Raw genomic sequence first — 25,509 nt, forward strand, 5'->3', positions numbered from 1 at the left:
ACTGACTGTCTGATGCTGGACACGGAAGTTCGATTCCCGGCCTTCAGTGCGCAAGATTGGTCATTCATCTTAGTCCCGACTGCTGCCGAGCGGTGGCGCGCAAGTCTGAAGATCTGTTGCGGGATGCGTTCTTATTAACACACGCTACGATCCTCTTGGCGCTGTGAGCGTGGAGCCGAGTCAGGCGTAAACGTGGATTGCCTTCCAGCATTCGTCTTGTTCGACCACGCTGGACCTTTATTATCACGATCTGTTACGTCGATGTAATCATCAGCGTTGACCGTTAACAGGGACTGATATGAGATGGATCGTTAGAAGGTGTGGCTCCTGGCTCCTGAGGCAGTATTTTGTAACGATTCATTTCGTTGTTACGACGTATCATCGATCATTACGAAATACGGCCTCGAGCGTTATCTTGGAACGAAAAAGTTTGTTTGTTTTATTTACGCTAATAGTATTGTACAAATGCAACCGGGAGCAACGCCTAAGGACGTTTATTATTATTATTATTATTATTATTATTATTATTATTATTATTATTATTATTATTATTATTATTATTATTATTATTTCAGCTGTAGGCCAGCAGGCCCAAGCAAGAGTGGATGAATATAGACAGAACCAAGTACACGTATCACAACCCATACAATATAGTAACAGCAATATGCTCTCGCACCAAGCCACACAATAAAAAAGACAAAAGATGGTAGTAGACCGATTGCAGTAAATTAAAGAAAACGATAATGCCAGCAATAATAACACATAAAAAAGATGACATACTTCGGTTATGCGTCCCATCGCGTTGGCCCAGCGGAGGGGTTAGTTTTCTTTTTTCTTTTTTTCTGACGATCCATCTCATTGTTCTGATGGATCATTGATCGTTACAAAGATACGGCTCCTTGGGGTACTATTTTGTAACGATTGGCTCACTCTTCTTTTATTTACGATCAGAAACTGAGCACGATAATATAATATTAATCTTGAGGCTTGTGCAGCCCTAGAGAAAGAAGTGTGCATGATAAATGTTCTCTCTCTCTCTCTCTCTTAATTTTATTGAGATGAATAAATAAGCCGTTCTCGGTCGGTAACAATACGTGTCCCTGGCTACTTCCTTTCACATGAGTAACTTGGAACCATATCACACATCATCATAGAGGCAAAAATGGCATAAAAGGACGCGTTATTAATGTCACAAACATTAGATGCAGTACGATGTACAAAATGTCACAAGAGGTAAAAGTGCATTATAAAACAACACGTTGAAAATGTCACGAATACTACAGGTGCGATACAGGTACGCAAAATCTCGCGAGAGAGAAAAAAGGCGGCAGATCCCACGCCCTGTGGGAATCGATGTTATGCGAAGCAGTGTGCGGGGAGCCTACGAAGTTAACGAAACAACCATGAGAGGACCAACACGTAGGCGGCTGTTTCATGACCTACATATGACAGGCATGGCACGACCTACCATTTATATTTGGCATGCACTTCGTCATACTATGCCAATTGTGGTACATACCAAGTGAACGAAGCGACCATGAGAGCACCAAGACCTAGGCGGCTAGACAGACGGACGGACGGACGGACGGACGGACGGGACAGACAGACAGACAGACAGACAGACAGACAGACAGACAGACAGACAGACAGACAGACATAGATAGATAGATAGATAGATAGATAGATAGATAGATAGATAGATAGATAGATAGATAGATAGATAGATAGATAGATAGATAGATAGATAGATAGATAGATACTGTCAAAGTGGCAACAGAGGGTTCCTGGAATAAGGAGACCTCCCACCTAGAGTAGAACCGGCGCTTACTCCGACATACTGTTTCGTAAATGAACGTTTATTCCTCCTCCTCCTGCCTACAAATATGCGTCGCACTTATATCCCTGTATCACGTCGTTCTCACCAGGCAAAAATGCAGATACGCGCTTTTACGTACGCTTGTAAGTGGCAAATGGTAACGTACAAGGCGGCAGAGCAAGACCTGCGGGCGTTTCCGTGGCGTTCCGTCGCCCACCGGCCAGCGAGAAAGCTTTCACGTTGCGGCGGTGGGCGTCCGACCGACTCGCGGGCAGAATTCGATCCCCGCTCCGGGGGTGGAGCGACCGAGCCGAGCACAAGTCTCTCGGCGTCTCGACCGTCGTCCCTTCGACGACTGTCGGGGTTCTCTCGTACCACGCTCTGCCAGCTCCCGACATTCGGAGGCTCATTCATTCGAGATTGCACAGCGGGCCACTCGAAAGCTCGCGTCAGGGATACATCATCCGCACGTTCACTGCCATGCTGCCTGTACTCTTTTGCATCGCGCTGCTTTCCCTGTCAGGTAAGTGCGAGGTGATGCGGTTAGATGTTTTGTTAAACTCCCACACCCGTTTTCGTGCGGCCACGACGTGCGGCAGCGTGCTCGGTGTCGAATTTCAAAGAATGGCCGACGACGCAACCTGCGCAGGAGCGCCGAATGTTCGCTTTGAAACGTTATTATAAAATAAAAGGTATACCGTGAGTATACTCGAACAGACGACATCTTTTCGCGTTGTTTTTAGCCAGTCATCCATAATTTTTGTTTCTCACGTCGCGTTTTACTAGCTCAACGTTGGACGTCAACTAGGAATTTGTACGGCTGCAGCTGTGAAACCTAGCAGCTTGGTCCAGAAACGCAGGCTATACGCGAGAGCCTCGAAGCGTAGCCGTTAATACCTGGGCGTCGATGATGAACCATCCAGAAGACACGTCCGACGGTGCTTATGGAAGACGGTTTCATCGGAAGAACTCGCTTATGCAGCTTCGTTTTCTTTGACGTATGAGTCACTCAGACTCGCAAATATACATGTACGGAGGCCTTTTTTTTTTTTTATTCGTCTGAGATGCCTCGCGACATAATGTGGGAATTGAATTATGGAGGCCCATTTCGTGTAGATACTGCAACTGCGACTCGTAAAATGTATTGCCCACGAGCTATCGCCCATACTCGCCAGGTGGGCGAGTTTCTCAACTTCTCATCCCTAACTACATTTTCTATAGGACTGTCCTTGCCCCAAGGCATGTATAAAGTATAGAACAGGCATCCACCGCAGACGCAGCAGCGCGGCGCTTCGGACTCTGTGGACATACTTTTCAAGATTAATATTTGCCGGGCTTTCACGTCGTAAAGCTGCACTGTCGGCTATGAAACACGCCGTATATTATACGCGGGGGGCTTCGGAATAGCGCTGGTTACGTATGTGGCTTTTTAACGTGCACTAATATCCATTATCCCAGTGTAGGGGCGTTTTAGCGTGTTGCCGCGGTCAGAATGCAGCCTCCGTGACCGGAAGCCGAACCCGTGTCTTCTTGCTCAGCAGTGGAACACCGCATATGCTGGCAATGAATAACCGCAGACGGTTCTTCACACGTTGTTTAGTCAACATCGATTTTTTCCTTTGTTGTTCCTACAATGCATTCCTTCCATGTGCACCATGTAGTTTGTTGCCTGTTGAATACTTCCGGACTTTCCCTCACTCTTCCCCCCCCCCATATATCTACAGGGCCGTCATTGTCGATGTACACATGTGACATAGTTTATGTAGCATCGTCAGAAGTCTGTCTGTCTGTCTGTCTGTCTGTCTGTCTGTCCGTCCGTCCGTCCGTCCGTCCTTGCGTCCGTTTGTAATTCAGACCTTATTGAGATGTCACACACTTTCGTCATTGCAAAAACACCAACGGAACCTAAACGATACTCCAACTCCTAAGTCTTTTGCAGCGCGGCCGAAGGTACGAAGCGTACACAGGCAATATCATTGCGCAGTGAAATATAGTTCGGTGCGTAACTGTCTGATTAAGTGACACGATTAGAAAGTTCTGTTTTTGCTTGCTACATGATTCGTTACAGTTATACGTTACACGTTAGGACTTTGCGCATGCACGTAGTGGCGATTTCAGCAGCCGCAGAGCAGACGACGCTGCGCGCATAAGCACACCTCGAGAGGCATTCGGCCTTCCTATTGGCTAAGGAGCCGTCTAGCTTCAGCAGTGCTGTAAACAACTTGTGAGATAGCATAACGCAGCGTTTCCTTTCGGTCGATTCTATTCCTTTCTTCCCATCCGCTACTCATGACTAGCATATCTTGGTGACAACGTACGCGGAGTGCCATTCGGACCATTGACGAAGCGCGGAAAGTAAACGAATTGGAATAGAACCGTTACGCCAACTCGGTCGTGTTCGCGGGCACATTCACGTAACGTTCAGACGCAGACGAAAAGCTATGTACAAGTATATTTACAAGAAAATACGCTGCGCTTGGCCAAGAGGCAACAGCCCGCGCTATCTTCTAATCGTCGTCGTCGTTTTCACACTGCTCGCCTTTTCGTGATCGCACATATTGTTCCGCAGCAATATGACAACGACGTTTATTTTTCGCATCAGTACAGTGTAACGATACGAAGGGGCGTGCGGAAAAAGCTGTAATTTTGACAGCTTGACAAAGCCGCAGGCCCCCCGCATTGGCGATTAGAGCGACAACAAACAATCAGTTTATAACTTTTGAAAAATTATACAGCAAAAGACGCAAATAACAAAACAAAGTATATAAAGTGTGTATAAAAATATGTAAACAAACAATATAAAATGGTGAATGCAGTTTGCGGCGAGGGTGCCGTGAAGCGCTGGCTGCCGGATACCCGCTGGGAGACTGGCCGCAACTGGCAGGCTGGGAAGCCGCCCTGTGCCGGACAGAGGGCCTCGTTGGGACACGCCCAGGGACTGGCCATCTACGTCGGATCGGCGGTGCAGCTCGGGGCGCTGGTCAGTGCGCGCGCTCATAACCGCAGAAGTTTGTCAAACTGTGTGTGGTTTAACGTCCCGAAACAGCATTTGTGAGGGATGCCTTAGTGGAGGGCTCTGGACTAATTTTGACTAGCTGGGGTTCTTTTACCTACACCCAAAGCACGGTACCCGAGCGTTTTCGCATTCCGTTCCCATAGAAATGCTGCCGTTGTGGCCGGGTGTCGCATCCGCGGCCTCATGCTCATCAGCGGACGTCATAGCCGCTAGCCACCGTGGCGGGTTACGTGTAACCATTAATGCAAACGAAAAGAAGTACGTTGAAATCGGGTCCGGTGCGGTAACACCTTTTCTTTTCTCAGTGCCACTCTCAAGCGACGACAACATGGACGTTAACGTAATGCCAGCGCGTCACTCCTTTCTTTTACTCTTTTTTTACTTGCGATGGCGAGTTATAGTATGTAGTGTTCTCAATGGTTCGTTTATCATTTTGTCTGAAGCCTGTTGCGTGTCATATGTGCCTCTGAGATGTGCAATTAGTTGGCGTTTTATTTGCGACAGCAAATTATATAAAAGTTTGAACTGGTTCGTGTCATCTTGTCTGAAGTCCACATGTGTGTCGTTTTTATCACGCAAAACAAAACAAAGCGGAGAAAACTTAAGGGCAGCACTCAAAAGCTCGACGCGTCTCTAGAGTGTTCGTTTGTTTGTTTTCTTTTCTCAAGCGCCAGTGTATTAACTTTGCTATAGAGGACGAGGGTCATATACCAGGCTACAGGGCGTGCAGCCTTTAAAAAGTTATTTGTCTGTAGGCTGACGTATTCTACTTTTTATGGATTTTGAGCAAAACGAGAACCAGGTGAAAGCAGGAGCCAACGTTTCGACAAGGGGACTTGTCTTCTTCAAGGCTTGTCGAAACGTTGGCTCCTGCTTTCACCTTGTTCTCGTTTTGCTCATCGTCTTGAATTTCCATCTCCCGCCTTCCCCGTGTTTTTATGGATATTGTCACCTGTGTGTCTTACATTTTGCTGATGATTGCTTTCGCCGAGTTATCGTCGTTATCGATTTTTTGTTTCAGTGCGTGACACGCTTGTGGTATCAGATTACGTCACCTGTTTTTTATAATGAGTGCTGTAGCTAAAGGTATGGACTCCGTCTAATTAAATCTTCAGCCGTCCATGGCTTTAGTTCCGCGTATTGCAACATGTTCCATGGGGCAAATAATTGTCAGTTAGAAAGCTTTATGAATTGTCTAACTACACGCGATACCATATAGCGCGCAGGTGAGGTTCCACCTTTTCGGGTAATAACCGAGCTTATCCAGCACAGTTGAGATTTCTCTCTCTCTCTCTCTCTCTCTCTCTATATATATATATATATATATATATATATATATATATATATATATATATATATGTCTCTTAAAACAGATCGCGCCTATACGTCACCAAGCGTTGCCGTATCATGCAATGCAGGTATTCCCGAAGACGGGGCAACTGGTGCTTGACGAAGGCGCCGCGCTCAGCTTCGAGAGCGTCGAGACGGACGGAGACTGCGTGGGTAAGTGCGGGGGCGTAGCTGGTGTGTGCATTCGCATAAAGTTGTACTCCCTTTAATTATGTAACCTATGTTTGTTAGTTGGAACATTCATTTGTTCATTAAGAATATTTTTTTTGCCTTTTCGTTCCGAGGACTTAATTTTATTTTATGTTCACCCATTTGTGACCCTTAATTCTGACTTTTTTATATAGTTGTATGCCAACCGGGCATGCTCACAACTGAGAGCAGGAGTATCGAAAATAAATGACCTACACGTGTAAAACGCAGTCTTACACGTTAAAACGCTCAAATATGACAATTGTTTTGCTGAAAAATAACATCTTTGTACCACTGTAATGAAATGTCGAAGAAAAATTATTCAAAATGAAGCCTGTACGCGAGAGATCACGTGACGACGAGCACACACTAGCAGCCGACAATCGCTGCTTATATGCACTCTGCTCGACGTCATAGTTCGACGTCATTGTAGATGACCCGCCCTTTTGGAGGAGGATCAGGGCTTACATACACGTGCCGCACACACACACAGGTGTAGTGGTCCGGAGCCGACGTCAGAGGGGCTTCGTAGAACTCTGAGCCGGGTAGCACATTGTCTTGCGTCTTGGTCGGCGCGTGGGAAGGAGCCTTCGTCGGCTTTCCTGCGGCAACTCCCTCACCCGTAGCAGATCAGGTCCGCGTTGTTGTGTTGCGCACAAAGCCTGCTTCGTCGAACGCATCCTAGCTGAAGCGACGGAGAGTGGAGGATGCGCGCATTGTTCCCGACACAAAGTCGACTTAGTCACGCCGTGGCTAGAGGTTGGCGGCGGCGTTCCAAGATGAGGTTGCCACCGCTGGCGTAAATGGCTGGCAAACTTGCACTGCAGCTGGCCGTTCTTAACAATGTCCAGCGCTCGTCCAGTCTACTCGTTTCCTTCTGTGTAGATGTTTTTCATATCCGCGCTGCAAACATGAATGCGCGATCCAGCAACCAACTAGCCCGCCTCACCGCTTTAACTGCTTTACGCTGCGCTCGTCAATTTCAACTTGTGTGTCTGGATTACGAATAAATTTAGTTCTTTTTCGGCGGGCCTGTGGTCGCTGTGCTCTTTTCGCACGCCTCGCCGCCCTGCCATAGGAGAGGCCCAGTTCACGGCCCAAGAGCGCGTGCACTGGTACAACCCGGATCACTGGGCGCTGCGCCAGTCGTCGCAGCTGCTGCCCGAGGCCGTCGAGAACCGGCCGGACACGGCGCCCAGGCCGCCCGCGGTGCCGGACTCCGAGCTCGTGCCCTGCCCCAGCGACTTCGTGATCTTCGAGGACGAGCGATTCCGCGTCGACATGGACGGCCTCAGGCCCAAGGTGCGCGAGGTCCAGATTGGCGACCGGGTGAGCACCTCGACGCAAATTTTTACGACCCTTTTGGCGCACTGGGTTTCCCTTGGCCCTGTACCGATTTACTTGTTTTTTTTTTCCCGGCTCGATGATGACAATGACGGCTTGCGGGGCTGTGCCACCAGTACATATTGATGTTTGTAACACGCGAACTATGAAGGTGAACGCCTTAAACTTAGACGCGAACTTCATGTTGGGGTACCTTTGGCAAAATTTTAGCAAATGCCCTGCATCACTAAAATTACTGTTTTACAAAACAGTCGTACGTTCCATGTTGGAAGACGCTGCTGCCATTCGGCACCTTAGCAATGCTATGCTCGTTAACTTCGTTGAAATGGTTCAAAGTAATTCCACGCGCTTCATTCTTTCCAGCTACGATCGTACGTAAAGTACAATTAACATCCATGAAAAGCAGCTTGTGTGTAACCTTGCTATCGCTGCACATAAAGGTTTTTAGCTTATGCCTTTTTCAGAAAGTGCATCGTCACCGCATCATTCGCAGTGAGCTTATCCTAACACCTACTTATCAGTCATCTCGAGTTGATCACCATCATATAATAAGCGACATTTTTTGTCGCACGAGCAGGTTTTTATACTCATTTATTCCACATACAACCAGTGATTGGAACCACCTTCCGCTGATACCGTGTCAGTAGAAGAGTGCACTTTTCTTCAAAACCTTGTGTGCACCTTTTGAATCGCGACAATACCACATAACTTCAAGTCTTGTTCAGCCGTATCTTGACTAGACAATGATATTTTTCTCTATCTCTTTTGGCAATATTGTTGTTTTGGTAAACATGTTGAGCGCAAATGTCGCTAGTATTATCAGGGTGTCTATACCCACGGGGACAACTGGGAATTCGCAGGGAATTTGAATAGTCTGGGAATGCCCATGAAAAACTCAAAGAATTTGTGCTTCTATCAGGGAAAATTAGCTGTAATTTTATTGAAAGTGAACGAAAGTCGCGCTAATGCTGGCTCCAGTAACAGAGGACTCGCAAGAAATTGTATTTGGCGCCGTGTCGTCGGCTCGAGGAGTTTCCAGATTTTTTCTGGCATGCCCGATAATTCGCACGGCTTCGCGGCACCATCACGTACCCCATAGTCAGTGTATAAGAACGTCTGAAATTTGAAATGCAAGGATACTTCGCCGACCGATATTTCGTACTTTTTGCCGTGACTACAGGTCCGAAACAGCATTAATCAAAGCCACTACCGCCGCCATTTTGGTTATCTCGCCGCCTCGAACCGGCACGCAGATCCGCTGGTAGCCGTAGCCACCACCGTGGCAACGCCAGGCCTAGCTGCTTCCACGTTAGCTATTAAACTTCTTGTCGTGCGGTGCCGTGTTTTTCTTTGAAAGAATTTGCCGCTATCAACAATGGCACCGACACCGCCGTTTTAATCCTCCAGGTTGGCTTCGAAGCTCGAAAAACACGACGTGTTGCATAAGGCCGGTTCTCGAAAGTGAGCTTCGCCTCAATACAGAAATGTTCGGCGGTGAAGCTTAACTACCGTGGGAAGGGGCAATTGTCACGGGACACTGTATGTATATCTTAATTATGCATGCGTGCATCCCCGTCTTCTGTCGCACTATGAGCACCGATATGGCTAATAAGTTTACTGGCAGGCCTCCAGAGCTTTTTCGGACGTGCCTGTGGTGATTTAAGCCCGGCCGCTCACCAGGTCTAACCATATTGACACGTGTATTTCATCTTTATCGGGCGACCACGTCTCACCGCCTAACAAATGTTATCGCACCGCGCAGGACGCGCCTGCATGTATAGGAAGTTTCTGGAATGTTATCGATGGTTCCATCCGCTGTCTGACCGAACCTTGTGTAATGTGATTGCATGTATGCGCAACGCGAATAATGTAGAACTTTGTGGAAGACACGCGGGTCTCAGCGATTACTCTGGAACATTCGACGACTGATGTATAAAACCTGACGCGCTTGACCCGCTGATCAGATTTTCGCCGATCGCCGACTGTGTTCACCGCTGTCGCCGTTCTTTGAGTATAGCGTGTTTTTTTTTTATTTATTTTTTTTTTGAGGGCACAAGCTCGCCCAATAAGATGCTAGTTTCGTCGTTCCCAGTATTGCTGCTTTCCTCACCGTCACTACTACGTGACAATATTGAGCTGACAATTAAGCGCAGAGCATACAATGCGGGCCAACGATCGTGCTTGCAAAGAATTACATCGCTACGCGCCGCGGAAAAGTCTGAAATTTCAACCCGAACGCCGTTTTTCCTTCTCGCGGTCGCTGCGCTCCAAGCCGGACGGTGACGTACTCGCGTCCTTGCGCCTACGTACTCGGGTCGGCAGTGTGATGTCGCTCGTGGTGACATGTGAATTCGTGATTTAATTATCCAAGGCAACATCTGTTATTTGTTTGATATGTTGCTTGAATTGACGAATTGAAGTTTGGAGAAATAATAAAGCATACAAACGGAATGTCTGCGTGTTTTTTTGTTTTACTTCGCACTTAAGCAGGAGAGATGTACTTCCGCTTCGTCTGCTTGTTTCCACGGTCGTGCAGTCACGTGTGCAGGTAGCGAACCGTGTTGCAGCGCGTGATCGTGCTCTGCGATCCGCTTGTTCTGCCTCAGTATTCGTGTAGCACTGAATTATACCGCTAGTCATGTGTCCTTGTGCACAGTGCGCAAAATCGTGCGCTGCGCGAACGAGAAAAAAAGTCCCTTTAGAAACAACAGCTCGCGCGGGATGCTGTTAGCGGAAGTGCGTAGCGCCGAAAAGAAAGCAAGGAGAAAAAAAAAAATCAAGGCGGGGCCTGTGACGAACGTATGCGTCACACGATCCTCCAGGTCCGGTATGGGAGAACGCAGGGAAGGAATTTCGCTTGCGGAAGCTAGATGGGGCGAGTGGAGAGAGCGTCTCGCTTGGCAGTGGAGCCAACACCACCTAGACTAGGTGGAGCCCGCCTGATGAAATCATGGGTTCGCGGCACTGAAATATTTCTATCTCGGCTATTAATGAGCCGATTTAAAAAAAAATTTTGCGGCAGTACGCTCCCTAGTGGACATGTAACAACTTGCAGCGTATGTCCAAAATTTGCAATGGGGCCTGGTGAGGGGCCCTTGAAGGGCAGTTAGACATGCGTTCATTTTTTTGGACTGCCCGATTTTTTGGACGTTTTCGCGGCGCTTAGGTAGCCCAAAAAATCGGTCGTTGACTGTACTACTGACCAAGAGGGTGCTTCAAATGGTCCGTGGGGCGAACGCGTGGTGTAACGAGGACGAGAGCAGAAAGGAGCCTTGCATTGAGGAATCAACGAGAAAGGAAGGGTGCCATTGCCTCTTTGAAAAAGCTTGAACTCAAAAAAACAAAGTGTTGGCTGACGCCGAGATGCAGGTGTCCCTCATCCTAACCAAAATAAATTTTAAAGCAGTGCAACCCAACACTGAGGTGTTGTGTACCGGCTGAGAGTATGTCTGGATAGTTGAGATTGACTTTCCAGCTGCTGAGAGAGAATCTTAGTTGTGACAAAGTTCAGGCCTCATACCAGTGAGCTCGCTTTCAGTTGATAGAAATAGCTCATATTGGAAAATATTTGCTTCTGTGTGCGTCTCCTTTTCATTGGTATTTGAAAATGTTCGACTTGATTTGGAATTGGGTTTGCCATTATTTTCAAATATATTTTATTCGTTGTGCATTTTACTAACACCTTGCTTCTGTATTCTTTTCGAATAAAATAAACATTACACTTTACTGCTTGAACTGGATTAAATCATTTTTTGTTTCAAGATGCTTACAGAAAGTGACAGCATCGGGCAACATAGTGTCACCCTGTCTTGACATATAACAAAACTCCGTCTCATTCAGAAAGCTTTGCAAAGGAACTCAGGGAAAACCTGGAAAGCTCGGGGAATTTGAAGATGTCAACTTGGTAGGCACGCTGATTATGTGTAAATTTATTATAAGTAATCTCATTATTGTTGTACGCATGTACCCCGTCTCCCTCTACAATGCCTAGGCACTTCATGGTACGTGATATAAATAAATAAAGTGTATACAGCCTTCTCTTTAGTATGTGTACTGCATATCGATCATCTCGCCTATTCCCCCATCCACTTCTGCTGGGCGCCGTTCAGGAATCAGTGGCCTAGCTAAATTACAATGTTGCCAGCAGGAACTTGCTTTTCTCCATTTCATAATAAAATGCTTACTACTGTTGCGTACTACTATACTACTACTAGTCCTTCCTACTATTATTACTAATATAAGCTATTACTACTAATATATACTGTTGCTGCTACTGGTACTGTCTATATCTACTGCTGCTGCTGGCTCTATACGACGGCCGGTACTACTACTACTATCTACTTTTATGCTAATCCTACTACTATATAATGTTGCTGCTGCTGACTACTACTACTACTAGGAGTGCTGCTGCTGGCTCTACAACTGCCGGTACTTATACTAGTAGTGATGCTGCTGGCTCTACCACTGCCAGTACTACTACTACTAGTAGTAGTAGTAGTAGTAGTAGTAGTAGTAGTAGTAGTAGTAAACGGGAACTCAATTGAAACTGCTATTCAATATGGATCACTTTCGGGAATATGACTTTGGATGCGCATTACGAGATTGGCTAAGTCATTGACTGGATGCACAGTCGCTCTAATGAGGTGTTGTGCTGGGATTGACGTCACGCAATAAAGAAAGCATTCCCGATGAGAAACGTCATCTACTGAGAGTGCGATCAAGGGGTCTGCTGAGTGTGAACAGTAAAAACCTTATAGGGCACTCCACTGCATGTTCTCTCTCTCTTCCTATGTCTGTTCTATTTCACTTCCTATAGCAAGTTAGTGTATACACTAGTTCATGAAGCCTTGTGCGAAGCCTGTTGTGTGTTATATGTGCCTCCGAGATGTCTAGAGAAAGAGGAAGTTATCTACATAAATGCAGAAAGCTTGACCAGAGCTTGCTCTTGCCTGCTGAATGCTGCACTGGGAAAAAGGGGGACGGTGAACAAAGTGATGACGATGATGATTGTTCATACCTCCTTTGTGTTTCCATTTCAAAACGTGCAGATATATGGAGGCCCTGAGATGAACTCACTACTCAGCGGCGACGAAGGAAAAGCGATGTTCAGTGGCGTTCTGACTAGCGGCTCACCGGACTGCGAAGACCCTCAGGGCTGCTCGTGCGGCAACGACCAGCCCGAGGTGAGGTCTCCATTGCAATACACACACCGTGACTGGGATTCGAACCCACAAGCTTGTATGCTCAGCAGCAGAACGTCACTGAGCCTGCGGCAGGTGCAAATTCGTGTCACGGCAGCACTGGATTCGGCATGCGCATTTTCTTGCCCCCCCCCCCCCCCCCCCCCCTTTTTTTTTATTTACGTGCAGTTCTTTCTCAAACGCATTTCAGTTTCAATGCCTGGCCCCCTCGTGACTTTCTGTCATATACAGTTGTAACGACGCTCACATTAGCATGTGGCACGCATTTCAGTCCTCCTGGCAAGACATACAAACCACTTAGAGTATTTATTTTTTATTTATAAACACGCTCAATGGGCCTTTGACTTTGGAGTTAAGGGGACTGTAACGAGAAAAGAAATTTAGCTGTATTTGTATATTACCCTTCTACAATACCGAAAAGCTGCTCTTAATTTGTGGAGAGGCTTGGTAAGCCAAAAAGGTGCGAAAACGAAAGACGGGTGGTGACCCTGCCTTGAAGTTCGCGCACCAGCTTGAAGTGACGTCACGGATTTTGATGGCATCTGCTCAGGGCTAGTAAAATTTTTACCGGCACAGAGATACTGTATTGCATTCTTGAAGAAACAAACTGAAATTGACAAGTTTCAAGTACTTTTACTGAGCCAAAATGGGAAAAATACAAACAAATACTTTAATATACTTCAGCTCACAGCAACTTAACGATGCTGAGGATTATGGGCAGAATAAAAAAGAAATGAAACTTTGATCTTCATTTTCTATTCTAATAATGAACCTATTTTTCCATGAAATTAACGAAAATTAAGTTTTCAACAAATATTTTATCAATCTGGAATGATTTAGTGTTTATCTTTATCCTTCTATCATACTTTTATATTCTAAAAGAAAATAATGGTTCACGTTTGTCTCTCTTTTTTTCTGAGTGTCATTTCAAAGCCCGCGGTTGAAAAGTGCTTAGCATTTGTATAGATAAATTCAGGAAACCTTAGTACAGGGCCATAGTTCCTCTCAAAATTATAGATTATCTTATCTGTTTATCTGGTGGTCTTGTTGATACTGTTTTCAATAGAGTGTACATGCGGTCATTCTTTTCCCCGCAGCCGCTGGAGCGAATCTGCATACAGCACGCGCCCCGTTGCGCCGAGGATTTGCCTTGCCAGGACTCCATCGTTATGATAGGAAACTGCTGTCCCATCTGCGGTAGGCCATGTGTGTTCCAGCGAATACTAGATGTCGTGCGTCTCTAATATGTTTACCGGAATGTGTGGCATATATATGGACGAGATAGAGGATAAAGCGGCTGTCGCTATTTATATTCTGGCAAAAAAGTAGAGGGGAGAGTGAAGGTGTGTAACCTGGAGTCAGTGGCAGCCCTATAAGATGCACGACGTCACCATGCAACGTCACCACGACGTCACCACGCAAAGGTGAACTTCTTTCATTATGGGCGTCATTTGGGAACAGTAAATTATTTTGAGGCACTGAGAGGCAGATGCAGTGCTTTTTTTTATGTGGGCAGAGCTTGTATTTAATTCATAGGTTGCGTTTTGGTTGCAAAAATGTCCACGGAAATAGCCACGGGGCACCAGGCAAATATCAAGAAATGTGTGCTGGACATGTTGAAATTTATTATTGATTAGCGATAATACTTACCAGGGTTCTCCATTTTTTTTTTTTTTTGACAGCGCATTATAACAAACATCTTGAATTGCAGTTTCAGGTGTAGGCAAGAAAATGCAATACGTATTCCTTATCGCCTATGTATTCGTCATCATTTCAGCTACTTTACTCATTGTATTGCGAGTGTCGTGACAAGTGTGAACTAGTTTTCTGCATTTTCTTTTATCTCCCTCCCTCGCTTTGGGAGTATACCTTCTCCAGCTTTACCCATCCGTGTATGTAACTGTTGAACTGCGTCCGTGCAGCTTCTGCGTTGCTAATACATCCCGGTCCGGGCTTCGTCTTTGACAATGTTGTCCAGCTCCTCTTCAACGACATCATCAAGGTGAGCTCAGTGAGTGGTTTAAAGGGATACTAAAGTGAAAAATGATTTCTTCTGCATCAGTAAATTACCGTTATGCAACACCAACAACACCACTCTTACAACGATACGACGTTTGGCAAGCCAGAAAAAGCGCAAGAGCGAAATACGGGTGGCGACGCTTACTTAAGTTCCCGCACCTGGGGGCTGTGACGTCTGGGATTTTGATTACATCTTCTAGGGCCTAGTAATTATATATAGAGGTACAGATTTACTACATTGTGTTCTAAATGAACCAAATATTAAACATGGCAAGTTTCGGGAACCTTTATTCAGCCAGCGCGGCCCAAATGCGAAAACATACTTTGGTATCCCTGACGTCACGCTGACGTACCGGCGCTGGGGTTTCGGCGCGAACTTCAAATACTGATACTTGGACCTTCATTTTCTCATCTAATAATCAAACTATTTTTTTGAAATGACTGCCTGCAGGGTTCTCAAACAGTGCGTCATTAGTCTAAAGTGATTTACTGTTTCGCTTTAGTGTCCCTTTAAGAAAGATTCTCGTAAGGTACACCCAGCTCATACGCTAGATCTTAAAGTGCAATCTCGAGTAATCGATATAAAGGACAATTGTGTGTGTACGGCAAGAGATCCTCAGGCTTGTAGAGATGAAATGACAGTGCTTTTGCATTACAGGTGTCTTTGTATAGCATGCCTTTTCCGACCTCAGGTTTTGAAGTCTTCGGTCGGGGCTGTGCGAGCTGTATTGGTTAATTGCGTTTCTAGAACGCCATATAAAGCCGCCCAAACCGTAAACTCGTAAGGCAAAAACTGGGCAAAAACACAAGGCGAGTGGCAACGCCCCATGTAAGTTCTCGCACCAGTTTCTTCTGACTTGATCAACATTAACATCATTTCCTGTTGTTCTAGTTCATTTTTCATAGATCAGCAATGAGTGCTTTTTTTTTTCACTGGAGCAAGGACAAAAACGTTTAGAAAAAGTACTTCACCAGTCTAAACTTATTGTTTCCAAGAAATGATGTTGCTGGTGACCCACCGTAAGGGACTTGAAGCGCACAAGCAGGCGACGTACAAGAAACAAATGGACACAAGCACGAACTTCCTACCGGTGTTTCTCCTCCTCATTTTGTTCATGCACCATGCATGCATCCTGCCAATGTATCTTTGTGGTTCCTGAGCCAACCATGTCCTGCGAGCGCGACATTTGGACGTGTCTGGTGCCCATGTGAGCGAGGTCTGATAGCTTCCCAGAACGCCAGATGCATTTCCTTCACAGGAATAGCTGTTATGCACATAATTAGCAGTTTCATTATTGGCGTTATACAACCACAGGAGCTGCCACCATATATGCTCCCGGTGGCAGTGCCACCCCTGTCTTAGGTTTTAACGTGAAGTGTTCTTTGGTCGACCATCCCAGGGCACTTTGTGGTAGGTAGGTGGGTTCCTCTCTCACATCGCCTAACCAGTGAAGTGTCCGATGGTGGTGTCGAACCTCGGCCACCCGGCACAGTACATCTCGATGCTCCTCCATAAGGCGCTACCGTATGTACGCTTCTTTCGTACCAATGCCAGTTAACTCTTTCAGGCGTATGGCGCGTACAGCATGTCACGTAGCACCAGCTAGAGCGCACGTGCTGGTTTCAGCTGGTCCGCAGACTCGGAAATAAAAAAGCACGACTGATAGTTGCCTAATCTTACACTATCGTTCGTGTGTGTCACATCGCATATCAACAAAAGAGAGTGTGTGTGATATACATAACCGTTTTGTACTACATGTAGTCTCACTCTGCCATCAACATTTGGCACATGTAGAATAGCCGGGCTCGCATACTACAGCTTGCGGAGAGACTGCGATTTGTGCCAGGCGAAATCGTCACATGCACTTTATTGACAAGGCGATTTCCTTGCAGCCGAAGTATGGCGGACACGTGCAAGCCTACATCCACCGTACCTACACCGGACTCATTCAGATCATCACCGTCGATCTCGGCACCAAGAACAACGGGATGCCGATAGCCCCTGGAAAAGCTCACAGCCTTGCCACGGACATCTACGAGAGGATAACAGGCAAGGATATTTATTTATGATAAGAGGTTGCTAAATTTTTATTTCAAAGTGTATAGAAGCCTACCGCTGAAAGTACTCTCGCCAGGTTTGGGCACTGCAAACAGACAAGCGTGCTGCGCACCTCACGCACTGACGACCATGTCTGCAAGGTATTGCATCGATGCACACCGTGAAAACGGCTGGAAATTCAAATGGCAGGCCTGCCCACAGTCACTTTCAAGGAAACTTTGCTTCCCGACAGAGCGACAACGTCACACCGCATGCCTACAGTGTCACTGATAATGGCACGTGACTTCGGTAAACTATGCAATGCAGAATGCGCAAAAGTGCCATCGAAAGTGCACTGCACAAGAGGATAAAGAACAACAGGAGTAGAAAAAAATAATATGAAGGAGGCGGGGGCTCGTGATACTAGTGCGGCGTGGTCCCTTGACTGCGGTATGTTAGAAGTCAGTAATGGAGGGAGAGTGATTGTGGTAGAGGGAAAGGCGTTATTTTCTGCAACCCTCTATACGGAGCATAGCTCAGCGCCTACAGTGAAGGGATGTCGCTCGCCAGAAAAGGGCAGGAAGACGGTGTCTATGTTGGCAGTGAAGCTTGCCTCCGGGCAGCATGGCATTGCGACATTTCAGTTTCTTCTATCACCACTATTAGCGAACCGATCTGACAAAAAAAAAATGGTTCTTTAGAGGGGACTTCACAAGTTATAATGTATAATCTGAATTTCTGACGGGCCCTGGCGAGGGGGCATTTAAATAGTCAAATGTGTTGCTATATAAGCAAATGTAGTATGTGTCGCTTCAAGGTGGTTTCAAGAGGGCACACCAGACCTATAAGTATCATACTTACTGTTTCCCACAGGCGAGGATGCAGAGCATTACAGCGTCCTCAGTGCGAGCCTGACCGGGAGTGAAAAGTGGAACACCACGCTGGCTGGCGGAAGCGGTGCATCGCAAGGTTAGGTAACGTCCGTATATTCACGTTAAATGTGTGGCAACCTCTCGGCAGCTTCTTTCCCTTTATAAATTGACACCTTGCGTTATTCTTTTTCTTTTTTTTCTTTGGTCCGCAAGAGACTGGAATGTTCTTCTGCTTGCAAATGTTAATATGGTATCTAATGACAATTTTTACCATGCCTTGTGTGTTTGATTTGAGTGTGAATTACACGATTTCACACGAGATGTATACCCCCTGATGTAAGTAAATAACTACATCAATAAATAAGTTCACAATGAAGCCAACAGATAATGAAGCCTGCAAAAGTACAGAGGAAGTCATTTGTAATTTTAATTAACGTGTACAAGTGATAAGCTAAGGAAATGAAAGTGGACGCACGAAAAACTTTCCCAGAGAGCTAACTTTCCCTAACCAAGATGACCGCATTCCTGCTAGTAGCGTGTTTAAAGCTGAGACACGCATTTTGAAACCTTGTTAAGTGGGGAAATGGGATGGTGGCAGGAATGACGTAACTGACCCGCATTTTGATACGTTAATTATGATTACAGCCCAAGGTCCGCCAAGTTGGTTGCGTCAAAGGTGTGTAGAGAGGCGCATTTGCAAGTTTTGAATATCATCTGTTGTGCTACGACGGCGGCTGGTCCCACATCCACACTCTTGGGTGTTTATTTATGTGCACTAGATTATTAAGTCAAGGGGATGAAAAAAAGACTGTTGAGTTAAGCTGTATTAGTGAACTACGCTTCTTCAGAATGCCAGAAAAGTGGCAAAAAGAAAAAAGAGATGAAAGGCGCTTAACGACGCCGTCCTGAAGTTTCCGCAACGGCTTACTGTGATGTCAGGGATTTTGACAGCGCCTACTGGCGTCTAGATAAATGTTTGTTGGTAAAGGAGGACTACATTTGACTACAATATAAGCAATTGCTACTTGGACTCAGCCTAACAACTTTCGAGAAAGTTTCCTGCATCAGAACGGTCCCCAGAGAATACGTCACAGTGTCGTATGCGGGCGCCGAGGTTACGGTGTGAAAATTCATAAAAGGGAAGTTTGACTATTTTGTTCGATAATAATGAACTATTTCCTGCCAAAAAAGTCAAAATAGATCTTTGAAAGAATATAACTTCGAAATGACTTTCTATAGTTCCTTAGTGTCTGTTTAATGTTGCTTCCAGGGCAGCAGCCGCACGGCCAAGTTAGCACATTATTTTAGGAGCTTCTATGTAAATACGTGGGAACTAGCTTCCTAGTTGAGAAATGGTTGTCCTTGGCATCCGCTTCACCGCGTTTGGTGGGGTTCGTTGAATTTAAAAGAACAAGTCAAAATCTACAGAATGTAGGCAGCATGTTTTCCATTTTGGCCATCAATTTGGTTACAAAAGTTGCTGAATACCGTGAAAATTGGAAAACTTTAACCATGAAGTATTGGCGACTCCGGAATCCGTTACTTGTGCTGGCAACACGGTCCAAATGTCTGTGTTGCCAGCACAAGCTGAATGTCATGGTGCTACAACATTCAGGTTCACGGCGGCTCTTTTGCTTGGTGCTATGCTCAAGTTTTTTGTTTTTGGCATAGAATCGAGGTATTTCGCCGAAGCCGAAAGGGACCTTGCTGCCGATTGCCTTACTTAGATTGGTCTAAAGGATTATAGCGTTGAAACCGCGGAAATCGTTGCACTGTGCGTGCAAATGTCCGGCCTGCCTGGCGAGCCACATCGGTCTTTTTTGAAAGACGAAGAGCTTTTCAAGCGAGCCGGAGGTTAGAAAAGGGAAGTGTTTATACGTAGTGCGCCTCCGAAAGGTGCAAGCACTTGTTCGTGGCGTTGCTTTGCCGCTATACGTACAATACTTGACTGTTTTCGACCTTCACAGGCGACTCCGCACTGTGACTCGTGTTGCAGTATATTGCATAGCACCCCGCACAATATACAGGCAATAACGTCTGTTGTGCTTTCAGAAAGTAAATACGGATGTGGTGCACCGATAGAACAAGGCTAAAAAGTTTTCAGATTCATGGTCAGTGCGTATTGAAATAAAAAATCAAATGAGAGCTCCATTTGTGAGTCGGGATGCTCCTTTCTCTTTATAGTTGGCTGATCCATGTGATAAGGTAGTCTGTGCCTGATGACTGGCGCTTATTCGTGCTCGCAGTACACAATGTTCGAGGTAGGGCCCATGCTTGGGAACACAACAGACAACCAGCGCCTGTAGAAATTCTCAAACCGCGGTGAAGCATAAGAAGTAAATAATCAACCGGACCAATTGTTGCATTTCTTCCCCTAGGTTAACGAAATTTAGTTAGCGTTTCCTTTTGAGCAGTGCAACCTGTATTAGTGTAAATACACGACTTGCAAATGAAACGCACCAATTGTAATGGAATTTGGCTGTGTGCACAGTGTTGGAAAGCAAACTAGCGGCGCTGTGACCAGTCCGATTGCTCCACGTGTGGAACGAATGCTGTTGCAGTCGCGCTTAAATTTTGTGCTAGCAAATAAACTGACAACTCATCGCACTGAATGAGAAAATGGCATCTTCCGCTTACACCGCTAAACTAAAACATGCTCTCAAAATGATATGTCGCCTCGCGGCATATCATTTTTGCTCTCATGATCAACTTCAGACCTTCCGAGCTAGTTATTGTTCTGGGTATACCGGTGCCTGCGGACAAAAGTACATTTTGAGAATATCCCTGTTGCTTAAGACATCCGTAACACTAATTCTGGGTGTACAAAACTAAACTAACCAAACCAAATGAAACATAAGCTTACATCACTAATTTATTAAGTGCCCGCCTAGACAAGATGCACTCCGCGATCTGAAATGCTAGCAACATATTTAAAACAAAAAAAGTTGCAGTCTCACCCGAAAGGCGAAGCATCGACTGTGATTGCAAATTAGTAGACAGCTATACGAAGTAAAGAGAGTAGCTTTATTGGCCTTATAAACTTGTTAACATTTGATTACTTACTAAATCAACAAGCATGATGTCACGCGCGCACAAGCAAACATGAACACATTGCCCTCAACGACCGCGGAAACTCGCTGTCAGAACGCTGGAGTGAGGAAGTGTGGCATCAGGAGCGAGCAAATTGACCTTCGAGCTGCCTCTCACTTCAATGCCAACTGAGCGGCGAGAACACAGCACACACAAAGCTATTGGCCCTTTGTGCGCCTGGACGCCTAGACTCTGTCCCCACGCAGATCGGTGCACCATATGCACGCCGCCGTATGCGCGTCGTGTGCACCACATACGGTGGCACAGGGATGATGGTATTGCCCTTGGATGTTATGCGGAACATCACGGCGACGGGAGGAATGCGCCTGGGGTGTCCATATAATTGCTTTTGTGATAAAAGAAAGCAGTGGTCTACTCGCCTGGAATAAAGCAGTCGTCCTATGCACAAGTCTCTTATCCATGTTGCTCTAGGTTGTGTGTCGTCTGCTACTTTCGGGGCACGATGAAATTATAAATTTCTGTCTTCTGCTGTGATGACACGCCGTAACGGTACACAGCAAAATTCTTTCGACATCCATTTTTTTTTCCTTTTTTGGGCTTGTGTGCGGAGGCGTCACGACGTTTCAGAATTACTTAGGCAATGCTGCAGCGCACGCTGTAATGTGAGAACCTGCAGCTGAACCTAGATCGGCTGGATCTAGGCATGGCCGCTTTGGGGCAAGCATTTAGTTGGCGTCGCGAATACAACTCTATAGCTTGGCAATAAAAAACGATATCACACGTTGTATAAGCTGCATCTATTGAGACATCTAAAGCAAGCAAGTATGATGTGTATACACCGTTCTGAATTATGCAGCTGATTTGTGAGTAGGTCTTTTGTAAAACCCTCATATACATCGTAAGTGTTCTACGTAAGCTGTGAACTCTTATATCATGTCTTAACATGATATGATAACATAACAGATCCTGCTTACAGAATTGTGATATCTGTTTTGCTGCATAATTACGGATTTGTAAACATTGTGCATCAACGTTATTTCTTGCAAACTCGTTAATTTTTGGAAAATTAAGAATGAACAAATTTAGGCAGTGGATCAAAATTCTGCTACCTAAATTCGGTAGAATTTGACCTCCTCTCTTAAACGCAATGAATTTCATTCACGTCGGTTAATGGGTTGTATAAAGAGATAATTTATGTGTTTTACAGGCTTTAAAAAAAAGAAATGAGCGTTGGCCCCGAGGCAAGCTTACTCTTATTGTCAACTACTGACATGACTCTGTATTTCAACCAGTGACTTTGCAGTTTCTTTTTCTTTTCTCTCTCTCTTTCTTCATTTTTCAGGAGGCTCCGTGGCTGGTATAGTGTTTGGAGTACTGTTCACACTGCTCCTGCTCGTTGGCGCCGTCTTCCTGATCATTCGGCGCTACGGATTCAGACACCCCAAGACCTTTTTCAGGTGACTGCGATACGGGCTAATGAATTACCGTGTTTCTGCACGTATTACCCACCACAAGAATTCAACAAGTGTTACGTGGAGATGGACGGGCTATACGGAAATATTGCTTTCCAGTGCGGCTTCACGGCAATGCAATTTGTATATCCGTGAAGTCGCACTGCTCTTCACCAGAGACAAAAAGCCACAGAGCACCTATTGCCAGCTTGTAGAAGCACGTGTTACCTTAATAAAGCAGTGAGTGCGAAGTAACGACTCGACGCACAAAACACAAAATTGTTTTCACAGCTGCGCTTTGCGTGCACAGTTCTGCAGGTAATTGTTTTTTAGTAGCTTGAAACTGTTGTGCGTGGTTAATTGCACGATTTATAGAAACTGCACGTGACAAATTCTACGTGACTTATGGATGCCCGAAAGGCTGCGTCACGCAAACCGTTTGTTATACGTAATTTGCAATGCATGCACCCGCATGCACGTAAACGTCAGCAACTAGATGCGCACTTGCGGCTACCGAGAGAGTGCTGTGCTGCTCTCAGTGGCACTGTTACTGTTGCTCCTCTGAACCAACAGCCAGATGGGAACACAGAGCCTTAGCTGTGATTCGTGCGCAAATATATGTCAGGGCTAGTAATGACACTCGTGCCTCAGTTGATTGATTCAATAAAGTTTATAGCAAGATCGTGGTGACCGGCAATTCTCAATCACAAGTTGCATCACTATAGGCTTAAGGGGCCATGCATACTGGCCGCCAGAATACATCGGAGAGAAGTCTCTACGTGCAACACGAAAGTACCTAAGGGGAGCAAGCTTTACAGGAGAACAGTGCAGCATGTTGGGGCTTATTCGTGCCTCTTTACAATAGATCGCTATAACGCTTCTCTACTGGGCTGTCGCTTATGGCCTTCCTCCGCCGGGCTCTCCGATTCTCGTCGGTTGCCACTGGTCCTTGTACGAGGTGGCTTACATGGGCGTGATCGGGTATTTGTGTTTTTATTTCGTCAGAATGCAGCTAGTCCATCATAAAATCTGTGTGTTCGCATAAACGGGGAAATTATAAAGTGGATCTCACCATTCTACAGGTCGGACTCCCTTTTACAGGAGAGAGATTTCAAGTCTTGGCACACACAGCCACTCTTCTCACTGGAGAGACATAGGGAAAAAATGACAACAAGAGGAGGTTGCGAAAAATAAATCTCTCGTTTACTACCCTTTGCCTTGGAAAGGGGGAGACATAAAGATCTGAAAAAAATGTAAAGACGTATGTGTGAACTGTTCGCGGATGTGCGGTAAAGCGCCCGACAACAGATCACTCAGCCTTTCACACGGTCGTGTTGCTTTAAACAAACACTCTATTACAGGGGAAGACCTTTACTGCCGATGGCTCGTTTCGACGATGGGCGCATTGAGCTGGAACTGGGTACCACACCCCACGATGCCCTGGTGCCATCAGGGGATGAGCCCAGCTTCGAGAACCCCTTGGCAGGACCCTTTGAGGTAATGGATGACTGCGCTACATAAGTTACCTTGTCTCAGTAGTGTAACTAACCGCTCCTGCTGACGGCTATGTTGCATTGAAAAATTCAATGCAACAAGATTTCCTACTTTTTGTTCTAAGTTCTAGGGTTTCCAAGCTGCAGACTCCTTATTGGAGGGCAACAAGTTAATTTGGCCACCTGGGGTTCTGCTTCAACCCCAAGGCACGGCACACAAGTATTTCCTCATTCCACCATCAGAATGTGGCAGCCACTGTTGTGAATCAAACCCGCGATTATTGTGCTCGTCAGCAAATGCCACAGCCCCTGACCCACCGCAGAGGGCACGTGTAAAATCTAGTGCAACAGGAAAAAAAAAAAAAAAGTCAAGTACACGCACCAGACACAATTTGTTTCATAGACGAGGACAATATAGGAGCAATCCTAAGAAGTTTTAAATTTGAATGAGGGTGTCTTTCAATGAACTGCCTAATAGCTGCAAGCAACGTACCACCACTTGGTGTGCTTGGAAAGACATCTAAGGAGTAGTGATGGTACAATTATACAGAGATTGTAAAATGCGCGACTTTGTGGAAGAAACTTTTTAGACCATGCTGAATTAACCAAGCATTACCAAGCTCAGAACTGCGCCTAAAATAATGCAAAAGAATCTGCAGTACAAAACTGGAACATTTCAAACAGAACTTGGACATGTCATGCAAGATCATAAGTATGGTAAACGGCCCAAATAATCTCCATTAGATTAATCTCAAGCATCTAAAATTGTGGAAGTTCACAACGTCTTGTAGCTCAAACCATACATGATAAAAACATTTCTAGTAGAACCCATCTATGGATTAATGTCTGTGGCAGTACAATAGCATTTGCGTGAGACTTGCTACAAGACTTACCATCATAGGCATCATCAACATTATGGGCATCAAAGCAGAATTTCATCAGGCAATGTCATTATTGCAAACTCATGCACAATGTGCGTGCATTGACAGCATTGTGGCACCATTAATGGCACCCCTGGATGACATAGGACCCAGATACCTAGATTCAGCAATTTGGGCAAGGGCCGACCAGAAAAATTCTGCTCTCCTATTTGCTACAAGATCGCATTGAGAAAACACAACCACTATCAACACTGACTTGATGTCATGAACTGAGTTGACGATGTCATGAACACAACTGAGGCTGCTCACCTTTACGACAGAACTGAGCAGTTGCGTTTCCACATGCACTTCTTTAATGTTTTGTACCCACACTTCAGCAGAAAAAAATGAACATTTCTTCCCTAAAAAAGACGACTCGCCTAATAAAAGTACTGCATACTGTATTAATGCAAGTCATGGCATCATAGTGAAGCAGCTTTAAGTAGTATGACATCAGGGGGTTTCAGTAACTTGGATCAACTAGAGTTGTAGGTCAGAGCTGGTTCAACATACTACGTGAGTCCGCTTCTCTGTGCAGGCTTTTCCTCATTATGGCGCCAGTTACAAGGAGGAACCGGGGACTTTTTCAAACCCGGCATACGAAGAAGCAAGGAGTGAGAAAAGCGACGATGAATCACAGTGATGAGAAGAAAGACAACCGATGACAATGGTAACAATGCATCAGCTTTCTTTGTTTTAAAGCACAATGTTTGTCCTTATTAAACACATTACTATACAAATCATGCGCA

General features: G+C 45.6%; 1 protein-coding gene across 3 annotated transcripts in view; it reads left to right on the forward strand.

The window, feature by feature from the left end:
• The first annotated feature begins 2,050 nt into the window (after positions 1-2,050).
• Positions 2,051-25,509, forward strand: part of Amnionless (amnion associated transmembrane protein) — a 39,033-nt gene continuing 15,574 nt past the window's right edge. For 2 of the 3 annotated variants that reach the window (XM_055071716.2, XM_050180231.3), the window contains exons 1-12: positions 2,051-2,339; positions 4,633-4,796; positions 6,251-6,335; positions 7,450-7,700; positions 12,764-12,898; positions 14,014-14,113; positions 14,839-14,918; positions 16,829-16,985; positions 17,847-17,942; positions 22,239-22,353; positions 23,709-23,844; positions 25,299-25,430. In XM_055071716.2, the coding sequence (XP_054927691.1) occupies positions 2,297-2,339; positions 4,633-4,796; positions 6,251-6,335; positions 7,450-7,700; positions 12,764-12,898; positions 14,014-14,113; positions 14,839-14,918; positions 16,829-16,985; positions 17,847-17,942; positions 22,239-22,353; positions 23,709-23,844; positions 25,299-25,403 (1,467 nt within the window). In that variant the 5' untranslated portion in view covers positions 2,051-2,296 and the 3' untranslated portion in view covers positions 25,404-25,430. Of the gene's footprint in view, positions 2,340-4,632; positions 4,797-6,250; positions 6,336-7,449; positions 7,701-12,763; positions 12,899-14,013; positions 14,114-14,838; positions 14,919-16,828; positions 16,986-17,846; positions 17,943-22,238; positions 22,354-23,708; positions 23,845-25,298; positions 25,501-25,509 lie in introns of those variants that run through there. The other variant, XM_050180232.3, reaches the window with a different exon arrangement.

This window comes from Dermacentor andersoni, chromosome 7 (genome assembly GCF_023375885.2).
Source record: "Dermacentor andersoni chromosome 7, qqDerAnde1_hic_scaffold, whole genome shotgun sequence".
NCBI lineage: Eukaryota > Metazoa > Arthropoda > Arachnida > Ixodida > Ixodidae > Dermacentor > Dermacentor andersoni.